This window comes from Choristoneura fumiferana, chromosome 9 (assembly GCF_025370935.1).
Source record: "Choristoneura fumiferana chromosome 9, NRCan_CFum_1, whole genome shotgun sequence".
Taxonomy (NCBI): domain Eukaryota; kingdom Metazoa; phylum Arthropoda; class Insecta; order Lepidoptera; family Tortricidae; genus Choristoneura; species Choristoneura fumiferana.
In genome coordinates, this window is record NC_133480.1 from 7,613,760 (window position 1) to 7,627,144 (window position 13,385).

At 36.7% G+C, this 13,385-nt stretch overlaps 1 protein-coding gene across 1 annotated transcript; it reads right to left on the reverse strand.

The window, feature by feature from the left end:
• Positions 1–397: 397 nt before the first annotated feature.
• On the reverse strand, positions 398–11,727 carry LOC141431485 (very-long-chain 3-oxoacyl-CoA reductase-B-like). The gene is made up of 5 exons (XM_074092674.1): positions 11,700–11,727; positions 10,605–10,773; positions 6,981–7,149; positions 4,368–4,681; positions 398–556 (listed from the first exon to the last, which is right to left on the reverse strand). The coding sequence occupies exons 1-5, from the start codon at positions 11,725–11,727 to the stop codon at positions 535–537; spliced, it is 702 nt and encodes a 233-aa protein (XP_073948775.1). The 3' UTR covers positions 398–534.
• Between the last annotated feature and the right edge of the window lie 1,658 nt (positions 11,728–13,385).

The following is a 13,385-nucleotide window of genomic DNA, read 5'->3' on the forward strand; positions in this document are numbered from 1 at the left end:
TGATTCAATTATAGAATCCTTCGCTTACTCGGGATTGAAAATCAACACTCGCAACAAAAAACAACTTTGCTCTCTTGTTGCACAAATAACTATTGCTCAACCGCGACCTTAAGATAGCTACGCTTATGCAAGATATGCGTGTTCATGCAGTTCCTCCACCTCCACACTGTAAGAACTCAGACAAATCACACAAACTCATCTATAACCACCACGACACTACACTGACGCGTTTCGAACTCAACCAGAGCTCATCTTCAGAGCAACACAACTGTACACCATACCACCACAACAATTGGCTGGGCTTGTACTATTATCTATTCTGTGGCTAGGCCTGCCATGCCGTTTGTTTGCGACGGGCCCGAAAAGTCTTCCAATGTTTTCTCAGTAAATAATGAAACTTTCTTTAACTTTTTTGTATTCTTCTAATAATTAAAACTCACAACAACAAAAAACTTAACGATAAATAATGTTTTCTCATAGTTAACTATATCTTGTACATTCTGTCGATACCGTTTAACGCTACACGTGATAAAATCAGGCATCCAGTTTTCCTCTCCTGAAAAGAAATGAATAGTTAATTAGGATATGACAATGTAACATGAAAAATGTAGGCGGAGCTTAAAGGGACATCCAACTGACCAACAGAGATCTTAGTATTAATTATTAAATACTTAGAAGCAGACGCTTTAGGGGGTGGAAAACAGGGCAACCCCCAAGGGCCTCGCGCATATACGGGCTCTGTACAACAGCTCAAGTACGGTCAACGACTTTTCAAAGGAAAAGTCATTACAATTTTCCTTGTTAATTTATGCGATGTCACTATGACGTTTACTGTGAAATGGTTCCATGGTGGCCCATGAATTATAGTCCTTGACCGTACATTTATAATTTTTGAATATATCGTCAACAATAGACAGTAACTGCTTTGAATTTACATATAACTACAACAATCGGGAACCGGTTGCGGTCGAGCGCTAATCTTTCTCTCGCTTTCCCTGTCACTAAATCCAAATCCTTCTCCGTGCACGCTGTCAGTCTGTGGAACCGGTTGCCGTGTGACATTAGGCGGGCGCAGACGGTTGCCATCCTGCGGAGTCGCTTAGGGGCGTACTGGCTTGATAGTTAGTTCCTTTTGAAATAGATGTTATGTTCTGTTTTTTTTTTGTATGCGTATATATGTTTATTTACATGTAGTTTATATGTAGTCTATTGATATTGATATGTATTAGTTTAGTGTTTATTTATTGTTTTGTATTAGTGTGGACCCATATATGTATGTGTAGGTATTTATTTCTTATTTTTGATGTATTGTTTAGGTTAATTTAATTTTTTTGATCCTTTTTTCTTTCCATTGTAGTGTCTACTCTTGTTTCTGTTGTCCATTCAATCGTTCAAAGGTTAACTGGAAGAGATCCATTTAAGGGATAAGTTCGCCTTTGTACATCTCTTTCTCTTGTTAATTGTAATTTTCATGTTTTATGTACAATAAAGAGTTACAACAACAACAACAACAATATTATGTACTGCTGTGTTGCATGCTGTTGGCCTCGTAAAGGTTTGCTGCGCGGAGCCTCGCAACGTTTCTGCTGCGTTATCACTAGAGATGTGCGAGGTGTGTTGCGAGGGATGTGTTGCGAACTGCTCAGACTGCCTGAGTCTTTCATGTCTCTCAAATTCAAAATCTTAGCGGTTAACATTTTTTCATCACACTTTCTCGTAAACAGTGTCGTAACATGCAGGCTACCTTGGTTGCAACCCCCCAAGTAAAACCCTCGACCTCGACCTTGTCATGAAACCTGTGGTCGGTAAATGAGTCATTGCCCGTACTAATTTTCTTGTCATGAAGCCCAAGGTCGGTAAATGACTTTGTTACTGCATGGTGTGCTGCTGCTCCGTGCGCGCGCAGGTGCTGCTGTGGAGGAGGAAGGCGGCGGGGAGCTGGCACTGCCAAGAGCGCAATAAGCGGTATCAGCAATTTTTGAAAAAATAATAGTTTTTCTTTTACAAATATACAATTGTACTCGCAAATGTGATGAAAAACATTGTATGTCGCACGGGCGGTACTACAATTACGAACATCGACTCATTAAACCCCTTAGTCTTCGACTTCGGGCTTCTAATGGACTCTCGTTCGTAATTCCTTATTTACCGCCCTTAAGACACAATGAACTATTTCATCACACTTGCTCGTTAACAGTGTCGTAACAGGCTACCTTGGTTGCAACCCCCCAAGTAAAACCCTCTACCTTTTGTTCTTGTTATGAAACCCGTGGTCGGTAAACGACTCATTGTCCGTACTAATATTGCTGCGCGTGCTACTGCTGCGCACGCTGCTGCAGGAGGATCTGCGCACGCATGTCAGGCACATGCTTCGGAGGGGAAGGGGCGGCAGAGGGCTGGCGCTGCCAAGAGCGCAGTCAGCGGTATCGCCAATTTTCGTACAAATATTTTCATCACACTTGCTCGTAAACAGTGTCATAACATGCAGGCTATCTTGTTAGCAACCCCCCAAATAAAACCCTCGACCTTAATATGCTTGTCATGAAACCCAAAGTCGGTAATCTTATTCTAGTGTGAACAGTGGTAGATTAGTACCTAGTCCCATTTATTTCCATAAATTCATTTTTGTCCATTTATTTATTTATTTACTTCATAAATTGGATCGAAATAGGGCCTGGCCGGGCTAGGTCTGCAGCGGAGTGATTTGGCGGCACTATATTTTAACGCCAAATCACGTACATAATATGCGTTACATTTGCAGTGTTGCCATGTTATTCTTTGCAGATTTGGCTTGGCTCGGCTCTAAAATATAGGTAACAATTTCATTTTAAGTTTTTGTTTTTTTTCATCGGTCTCACTGTATTTAATGATGTAATTTTTTTTAATGTATGATGACCCCGATGTTCCCAAAGGAAGACCAGCGCCGTTCGCAAGACCGGCAGATTGCTGATTTGGGACCATTTCGTGGCATACATAAAACTATTTTTTTCTTATTTTTTTATTTTTTATTCATTGTTCTTATGTTTGTCACGAATAAATGTTTCTTTCTTTCTTTCTTTCTTTATTTTACCTACGAGCAAATTTTTGACCATGAGGCATTTTAGACCTGTCATTGTGACTTCTCACTAACTTATCGACTCTACCTTGATGATATGATTAATTAGTTTGTCGTAAACTTATTATATTATGCAGGTCCTGGCCATCATTTTCTTGGCTTGGCCAGCATTTTTCTCCGACTGGTAGTATAAAAAAGTGACATGTAAAAGAGCTCTTTGCAGCCTACTTGTAGAGAAAACTTTTTTTTATATAGAGTTCCGTTGTACCACCAATTAACCGTATGGTTTGTCAGTCGCACAACGGAAAAATTTCATACTTGACTATTTCTCAAAAAGTTGTCCATTTTTCAATTTTTCAGTTGTCCACTTATTTAAAAAAATCCTGACGCTATTTCACCACAAAAAATAAGTTATATTGTTTTTAAATATAAAGAAAACCTTGTGGTTAAAGTGATAAAAAAGTCAGATAATCTTGGTTGTTGCATCCAATAGAAAGTTTTGATGTAGTTACAAAATTACGATTTTTTCCTCACATGATTTCGTGACGTTTTCCTGACGTCAAGAAATTTTGGATGTTTTATGTAGTTTATGTTTTATGATCTCGTCCTTAGGGTAAATAATTTCTTGACAAAACTGATTTCTTGTCAATTTCATGACGGGACAACTTTTTGAGAAATACTCACTTACTATTTTTAATTGCCGGTATTAAGTGTCCCACTTTTTGACCATTAAGATTTTTACACCAAAACTTGTTCTTTAAAATATGAAGCTTATTTACAGGCCGTATTAGTAATTTATATAAAGTACTTACGTTTATTTTACACAAAATAATGTTCCCGTCACCCAGGTTAATAATAAAACTATGTAGTTTCAAGCATATTTTATTACTACACCAAACTGTGATACACATGAATGTATTACAATCCCATATTATTTAAAACTAAATGTTTTCTTAAAACACTGTTGTGGACGCTTCAACCTATTGGCGCATCTCGAAATGCAACTTCTAAATGCATAATTACATAAGTATGTTTACATTTTTTATGTATATTATCACAAAATTACAATATTTAAGGATTAAAACGATTGACTAATGCTTTTGCAATGTTTTTGGTGTTCGTTAAATAATGGCATGCATAAGTAAAAAGAAGTAAAGTGATGCAACGATTCATAATAAAATATACAATTTTCTAATTGAAACAATATCGTTGCACCACGAGGAAATGAAGCGACGTTAGTTGAAAGGAACGCTCCCGAAAGATGGCTAATAGTTAAGAAAGATAAGCGTTGTAAAATTATTGTTTTTTGTACTTTTTCAGCGATCTATTACGGGTGTTTTCCATAGATCTTGTGACGAGCCACACCCCGAAGCTACCGCTCACGTCGTAGATGAAACTGATGGTGTTAGTGAAGATGGCGTGGGGTAGATAGCCAGTGGTCCTCGAGACAGTTCCGACCAAACTAATGGCAGATTTCACAAATGCCTCGGCAGTAGGCGCGAAGAAAGTACTGCGTCTGATTCCAGACATAGTAGTGCACACAAAGCCTGGCATAACGCACTGGCATATGATGCCCTTTTTCCTATATTCCATGTCGAGACCTTCGGTGAATTTATCCACGTAAGCCTGGAAGAGAATTTACGATTAGTAGGGTAATACGGTAGCGATCGTCGTAAACCGTTAGGTTCATGGAAACTGCAGTAACTAAACTATTTCTATAGGTAGGTGATTTTAGAGACTGCTACTCTACAAAAGGGATGTTATTTAGGATTATGTTAACATTTGCGAAGTTTATTTCTAGTGTTAATAATTTTCCTAAAGAATCGACGTACGAAATAATACAGAACGAAATTTTCTCTTTCTAGTTTTTTTACTTCCTATATTAAAGAGACTGAGAGCCTTTTTAAAATTCGTGTTGCACTGCACAACGCTAAAAAGAACAGCTTTTAAATGGGAGCGATATTGCTTTGCATTTGTATTTGCATTTGTTTGGAAGAACGTAGGACATAATTTTTATGCCGTAAATGTTGTACTTATCATATATATTTTTAATAATGAAATGGGATATATCCTCTCAGATTACTCTAAACTAAAACAAACAACATAGGTACTTAATTTTGCATACGGATACCAAAATATTGATTTAGATTTTAACTGCCAGCAAGTGTGATAATTGAAGACTACGCCGAATGTAACACAGCTGATGTTTGCGTCACCATATAAGTAGGTACTTATGTAATACATACGTTGACGTTGACGTACTAAATAAATTGCAAAGGTCGAGGTCAAAATAGCGTTTGCAAGCGGATATTAATAGTATCAATAGGTAGGTAACTACTTATATTTCTGTGTTCTTATCCTACTAATCCTACTAATATCATAAATGTGAAAGTTTGTGAGTGAGTGAGTGAGTATATTTGTTACTTCTTCATGCTGAAATGTCTGGACGGATTTGGATGAAATTTGGCAAAAAGTTAGTTTATAACCTGGATTAAAATATAGGATACTTTTTATCCCGATATTCCCATGGGATAGGGATAAATTCTTGAAATAACAACCGCTGGGCTTAGAGTCATGAAATTTGATATGTAGATAGCTTGACATCTGGATTAAAATATAGGATACTTTTTATCCCGATATTCCCATGGGATAGGGATAAAATCTTGAAATAACAACTGCTGGGCTTAGAGTCATGAAATATGGTAAGTAGGTTGCTGGACGTCTGGAATAAAACATAGGCTACTTTTTATCCCGATAACTCCCACGGGATAGGGATAAAATCTCGAAATAACAACCGCTGGGTTTAGAGTCATGAAATTTGGTAAGTATGGTTGTTATAAATATAATAGATAATTAGCTGATTGATAGACCCATGTGATTACAACACAACACTAACCTACTACAGCGCTTGATTTATGGAAAAAAGTTTAGAACTGAAAACCTGTAAGTACCAGTTAAAAACTGGAATTTAGGAACTGAAACTCTGTTTAATTGCAATTTCTGTGCAAGTTTCACAAGTTGAAAATTTGCTTGATCTTGCGCAAAGATTAAACGTTCTTCAGAAAAAAATCTAATTTTATTTCCGACTGCACTTAGGGTTTGGGTCCCCATGGGCGGTGGTGATTGCTTTCCATCGGGTGACCGGGCTGTTCGTGTGGCCTAAAAAGATACCAAACCCTGTCAACACGTGGCTGTTAGTCTGGCTAATGAAAAAATGAAAAACCGCAACCGCGGCAAACTCAAAAAAATTGCAGAAGGTACAGAAAAAGTAAAGAAGCTTCTTTGCCGTACAAAAGTGACGATTAGGCATAAGAATCGTGCCTTATAAATAATTATTTAAAACGATATGTTGAACATAAAAAGTTTAATACGAATATTTTTGAGAAAAAGTGAACCTTAGGAACCACAATTGTATTGACCAGCTCTGAAAGGGATATTAGTAGGTATCAAAATATTTTGCCATGCCTACTAATCTACAAATTCGGTCACCGCATTTAAACACTTTTTTCTGTTTGAACAAGGCTTCCCTCTGCTTGTTTTTGTTGGAATTTGCTTATCATGATGGGTAAATAATCTGTGGCACACCACTTTTGATTGTTTCGCCCAAATAAAAAAAAAAAACTATTTTAACACACGAAGGTCTCAACAAGTCACAGAATAGATAATAATAGTACAAGCTCAAGTGTCTGTTTTCTTATACTCTTTGGTCTGTTTACCCATGACATTTGAATAATGTTGCCACTCAAATAATAGCTGGGTTCAGCTTTCATTAGCCAAACTATACCACGTCTACTCCCTATCACCACATTTACTATCTTTATTTACGTGTGGGTATTTGCGACATGGCGTGTTTTTTCGTTATTATATTAAATATGTTCGTGAATTTGCTCGTACGTCTATCTGATCCTTAAGAATTAGTGTTTACCTTAGAGGCGGCATAAACAGTGAGCAGGGGGCTAGGTATGATGGAACTAGCCGAGCCAATGTTGATAATGACGCCTTTGCCCCGCTTCACCATACCAGGCAGAGCAAGACCGGTCATACGGGTCACTGACGCTACGTTGGCCTTTATGAGGTTTGACATCACCTTTTCCCTGTAAAGAAAGTGAAAGTTAAGATGAGGCATTATATTTTTTGCCATGTTTTTTTTTGCAATATTGTGAGCTAGGCATTAAGTGAATGAAATTGTAATTTGTTATTTTTCATCACATATTCAGGCGGATTGGGAGTCAAAAAACAAGATTAGTGAAAAATTTCTCGATTATTTTGAGCTTCGAAGTAGCGTTTATGAAAATAAATATTACTAAAATTTCTTGAATGATGGACTGCTATTATCTAAAGCTTTTGGACAAATCATTGTATTTAGCTTAGTTTACTTTTTACGATTCGTTTTTATGCTTTGCTGTCCAAAACCTTTGATCTTTTTATCTACTGTTACGCTTACACCGGCCATCAACGTTGTAGAGAAAATTTACAAAACAAAACAGCATAGTATTTAGCCACAAACAAAGATGGTTGCAGATACAATTTTGCCTAGTGCATAATATTATAACTTTGAATTAGAGATAGCCCGATAGTACCGAGCGTCCGACAAAGACTTGCGCAGGCAGGGAGTTTTATTTTTACAGTGAACGTATTATTTGACGTTAGAGAAGGAATTGGGAAATGCAAATATATTAGAAATACCTTGTTTGTTGAATTAACATTTTCAACGTTGTCAACTTCATGTTTGGATTTTCATAAGCTAACCAAATAAGTTCATCCAACAAAATATCAAATGAGCCGTGCAGTAAACAAATAACACCATCTGTGTTTTAGATGCGGAATTGATGTGATATAATTAAGAGTGCCAACTAATTGACTCCATAAATCGTCAAATGATCATTTGTCTGTAATGACGGAATAATTTGTTACGCCGTGTTAGGGTGTGTTCTCATTGGTCCGATATTATCTTAGTACATGGCCTAAATAGAGAATGAGCCTAGTTAAGGCACTAAATGCACTGTATCCTGCAGACAAACTGTGTAAACAGTTTTGCTAGGCTACGTGCAAAAAAATGTAAAAAGAATGTCAAATAAATACTTTTTCATTTTATTTCATTTCACCTTTTGCTTATTGTGGTTTAAGCTATACCTACCTTAATATCAAATCACAAAATAGGTAAAATAAATTGAATCTAATATTTCACTATTATTAAGTGTGTTATTAATTAAGTATTAAATTATGATAGCGATTTTAATGAGTTTGAAATTAAGCTGAAGACATTTTTACTACAGTAACACTACACTACTACTACTTCTTATTCTTATTCTTACTCCTTTAAAAAATCTCTTACATTTTAATTTTTTTATGTCAATATAAAATTAATGTAAAATGAAGTTACACAATAAAGTAGGTAAGTGTTTAGTTATGAAACGAACTACTCACAAGTACAACAAGCACTAAAACTGTAGTTGCATCTGTTTATTCCAAGAACCAGAGAAAACCAGTACGAAATGACGTTTCACCAGAAAAGCTTGAGTCGAGAGCAAAACGTCAAGATATACTACGACCGCCGACCGTATTGAAACAACTTCAACATAAAACGAATTAGCGTTAAGCGTTTGACTCCAAAATTACTTCCTACACAAATGTCATGTGAATACCACGGATGTTTCGTCTGGAGGAATCCTAGCTCCATATTCCTTTTCAGTCCCACTCGCGACTGTTCACGTCGCCCCGTCTCTGTTTGTAGAATTTAACATAATAGTCGAGCAGTTAGTGTGAAAGCCTTCTAGTCGTGCTGGGTCATTAAGTAAGACGAGTCAATATATTTGCCACTAATGAGTGGTAATGTCACTGTAATTATATTAATTCTGGGAAATGGGACAGGATCTGATGTGAAGCTTAGAAGGTGGGGGAATTATTCATCTAAACCGAGTGGGGGAGGGGCAATTATAGTTTTATAATAACATTTGGCTTTGATTAAAAGCGTAAGCAGGTTTACTTGGTATATCTACCTAATTGATTTTATTACATTACATTATTTTATGTTGATTTAGACGGGTGTAAGCTCAACGTACCTGCTTAACTACAATGGGCAGGCGGATAAAAATGAAGATAACTTATAATTATTATGCCAGGCGTGCCAGGGTGGAACCTTTTCACAATCAATATCTAGAATCTGACAGATGTACGAAATCTCGACGTGACTTGCAGCAAAAACGGTTCCACTGTTAAGGCACGCGATTTATTTATTTTACTAGTTTAGTACTTTAATAAAATAAAACAAATCGTTTAATTTCATCTCCAAGAAAATTCAAGAAACACTGACAACGAATAAACACCTCAGTCAAATTTAAACGTCGAATCCGCGTTCCGAAATCAAATATCGCCGGCATAAAATGTACGGTCGGAGGCAGACCGAGCGTCACAATAATCCCGCTCGATAAAGCGACGATAGTTGGAATAATATTTCAATTGAACGGCACTTATTTCATACGGTGGCAATACTCGAACACCTGCTCCCTTTGAAAATCGTTTCAGAACGAAAGGTGCGGTTTGCTGCGTTCAATTTCAACAGATGCTGCGATATTAGCGGAAGATTTGAAAGCATGAGTTATTGGAATGTTTTTTTCTTTAACTTTTTCTGCATTATTTTTCTACATTTGAATGAAAGCAATATGAAATTATAACATCACGTTTAATTACTGAAAGTCACGACATTTTGTGGCCTTCTCTATTAGTTTTGTCTAGAAATGGTGAAACATTGCCACTTTTTTATATAGTATATAACGTCGATTAGTGCAAACGCCAGAAATAGACTAAGAATTTAAGTGTAATGTACCAACTCACAGTAATTAATGAAATTAGAAACGTTACGTCATCTCATCAAAAATCCTGGTGGAATTACCCCAAAGCACCTTATGTCTAAATCAAAATATTTACGACACGCAAAAAAAACTACCTGGTTACTAGCTAAATGCGAAATTAACTGAATTTCCATAAAAAGAGTAGGTACCTAACCCGCGTCTCTGGTGAATAATCTTAAAGTGATTAAGGTTGGATACAATTCATAGTTCATACCAAACCTGCAGAGGAATGCAAAGGAACATACTGTAAAAAAAATCAAAATTTTCTGGAATAATATAACGGGCAAAACACCAAATTCTGAAACACAACGGATACAGCTACATAATGCAGGGTATTTTCAAATTTTTCCGGAATATGTTAGTAAGTTATTGGGTTAGTTTTACTGAACGACTGAATCAAAAAAACAAAACTATACACACTATTTCCGCAAGCAGCACTGATCGCCACCAAATGGCCGTCATCACATTAACAACGTGATGCTTAAAGATTGGAATTCACGGTGCAGTTTCCTGGACGCAGGGTGGAAGGATGTGCTATGAATTCTAGACTACGCACTAAAATTTACGTTTCTCTGATAACAGTAGACGTATTTACCCCATAAAAGTTTATACCTCGTCAATAAACTCGGATAGACCCCACAAGAAAACTGCTTTGCATATTCAAACAGCTTCTCACTAAAAATATTTGCACTACTCACCAATCAGGGACGTCCAAGAAGTACTCAGGATAGGAATAAGAGATGCCAACATTGTTCACCAAAGTCCCAATCTCGAGATCGGTGATCTCTTTTGCGATGGTAGCGTATATCTCTTCACCTTCGCAGAAGTCTGCTTGAATGATCTTCGTAGATACTTTGAATTCTTTTTCTGCAAAAAAGAAGAAAAATTAGGCGTGTCAGAAATAAGTGCTATATATATATTGATTTCTGCTTTACATCAAGTGGTCGGATATTTTTGTTTCATCGTATTGTTTATAAAGTGTCTGCGTCAGAAAAAAAAATTCGTAGCTGATTAGGTATCATTTAAATACTGAATTCATTTCTAACTTTTAATAAATAAAGGACTCAAATGACAATAATGCCGTAATTTTGGACCTTCTGCAGACTGTTATCAAAATTTATGTTTGGCATACATAAATAAAAAGCCCGTTAAATGGTTAAGTCCGCCTTTGTACAAGTATCTCAAAGTTTATCAATTTTCTTTTTTTTCTTTTGTACAGTCAAGTGCAAAAATAAGTATTTATTCGAACCATTAAAAAATATGTTACTACGGCCTTATTGCGTCGGAATAAGGGCCCACGCCCACGGCGACTGTTTGCATCGCTACTGAATCGTGGTTATGTTGGCGAGGGTACACAGCTAGCGACCGCATCGCGACTGTATCTATGCGAACGCGCGACAGCATCGCTACTGCATCGCTACAAAAAGTCGCCGTGGGCAAGCGGCCTAATAGTCTGTGGTAATTACATATTTTTACACTTGACTGTACAATAAAGAGTTTACATACACACATACATACATATAATATAATATACTGTCAATTTCAATTCTTTGTAGCCTACTATTGTCATCCAATCTGATATTTAATAATAAGTCAATCCAAACACTAGAAATTGGTGAAAATTGATTAAGCGAGATTCGAAGTAAACATTTTAATGCGAAGTTAAACAAAAACTTGTGACAACCCTAGTACAGCAATTAATCAAATTCATTAAAAGATACAATTCATTCGAAAGATACTGGTTTACAAAAACTCATGATTTTCCTTAGCACAATCGTTTCGTACTGGCCTACTAAAACGGGCGTTCCAGTCATAAGTCATTTTTACGCGCGGTATTCTGGCATCTGTCCTACATTTTTCATGTCCATATCCATCGCACCGCTCTGTTAGATTGAGCTTATAAAAATATGTTTTTTGTGCGTAAATGCAACAATGTAGTCAATGTAAAATATCCCAGGAGTCAAAATAAGCACAACATCTACTCACAGCACTGCCGTAAACAGCAGAATACTGCAAGTCCACCAGAGTTTCGAAATAACTAAATGCGTTTAAATGTACCATACATTTAGACCATGAAATCATCTAGCGTTCACTGGCTTTTCAGATTGAAAATTCAAAACAGTACATTGGTGAGTAAGCATTTTATGAGGCCGAGGTTATAAAAATAATGTTTATTGGAATATTATCTTTATAGGTATGAATGAAAATTGTTTTGCCACATGTCTTGGGAAGAATTAGTGTCTACTAAAATCCAGAAAATTATTTGACAATTATATTAAAATTTCGCCTGCGTTTCATTGGGTCAGTTTTGGAGTGCAGTTTAGTGATAACATAGAGATAAATTATTTGGGCGACCACTTTGTTTTATGCAGAAGGCGTACGTACGACCAGTAATTTGGACGCTGCCATCGGTAAAAACGATAAAGTCACAGTTGATATCAGAAGACTTTGCTATGGAAGACTCGATTTTATTTTTTTAATAGCCTGTAACAAGTTGTGTTTGTGTGGTTTAGTTTTCACTGAACACAACTTTGTTTGTTTGTTTGTTTGTTTGTACTCTTTTCATTGTACAAAAAGGAAAAACAAAAAGGTTACATAAAAAAGTAGTGTTAAGTACAAAGGCGGACTTATCCCTGCAGGCCTGCAGGGATCTCAGCCAGACGACTTGTTAACGTTTTTCAGGATTGTTTTATAGGTTAAGAATTTTTAAATTTCAAATGTATGGAAAATTTGGCAAAATTAATGCAAGACTTTTATCTATCAGGATGTGTAGGTTATAGAGCAAAGTTTACATTTTATCCACTCTCCCCCCTCTCCGGGGTGAGCTTCACCCCCACCCCTCGAACATGTCCCGGACCGCGGTATTTTCTATTTTAAAAGAAAAACCGTACACGATACATAAAAAGTGTGTATGAACGAAAATACCTAGATAAATTTACTATAAACCTTTCATACATACAAAAGCGATACCACTTACAGTTTCAGCGCAATCTGGCACCAAATACGAACATTTTTATTATTTATCCAGTTTTTTTGTTAATCGTTTAGTTTTTTCAATTATTTCAAACTTTACCGCCAAGATATGTATGACTAAAGTAAAGAATAGGATATGCTCTTTATAAAAAGGTATAATTCATTTCTACACTCATTCATTTGACGCTGCTATGCTATTTTGAAAAATTCACCATCATCAGCTACTCTCGTCGATTAATTTGAACTTTGAAAGAGCTGGGCGGTGGTCGCCGCCGCGCGGTCAGTGCGCTTGTTCCCTTGTTCCCCACTTCCCCACCCCTACCCCGCCGCTCTGCACGGCACAGTAAAGAGACCAAGTAGGTTAACTACGAACAAAAGTTATCGCGCGGCTTAAATGTGTGCGCTTCGCGAAATGATCACCTTTTACGTTCGCGTACTCGTACTTACGTATTTTAGGGTTCCGTACTCAAAGTGCCAACGGAACCCTATTACTGAGACTCCGCTGT

Coding starts and splice junctions, on each gene's coding strand:
- LOC141431485 (XM_074092674.1), bottom strand. CDS start 11,727: ATGACTTATGACTGGAACGCCCGTTTTA. Junction 4,682..6,980: donor CTGTTTATGCCGCCTCTAAG/GTAAACACTAAT, acceptor ATTCTCTTCCAG/GCTTACGTGGATAAATTCAC. Junction 557..4,367: donor CGTAATAGATCGCTGAAAAA/GTACAAAAAACA, acceptor ATTTCTTTTCAG/GAGAGGAAAACTGGATGCCT.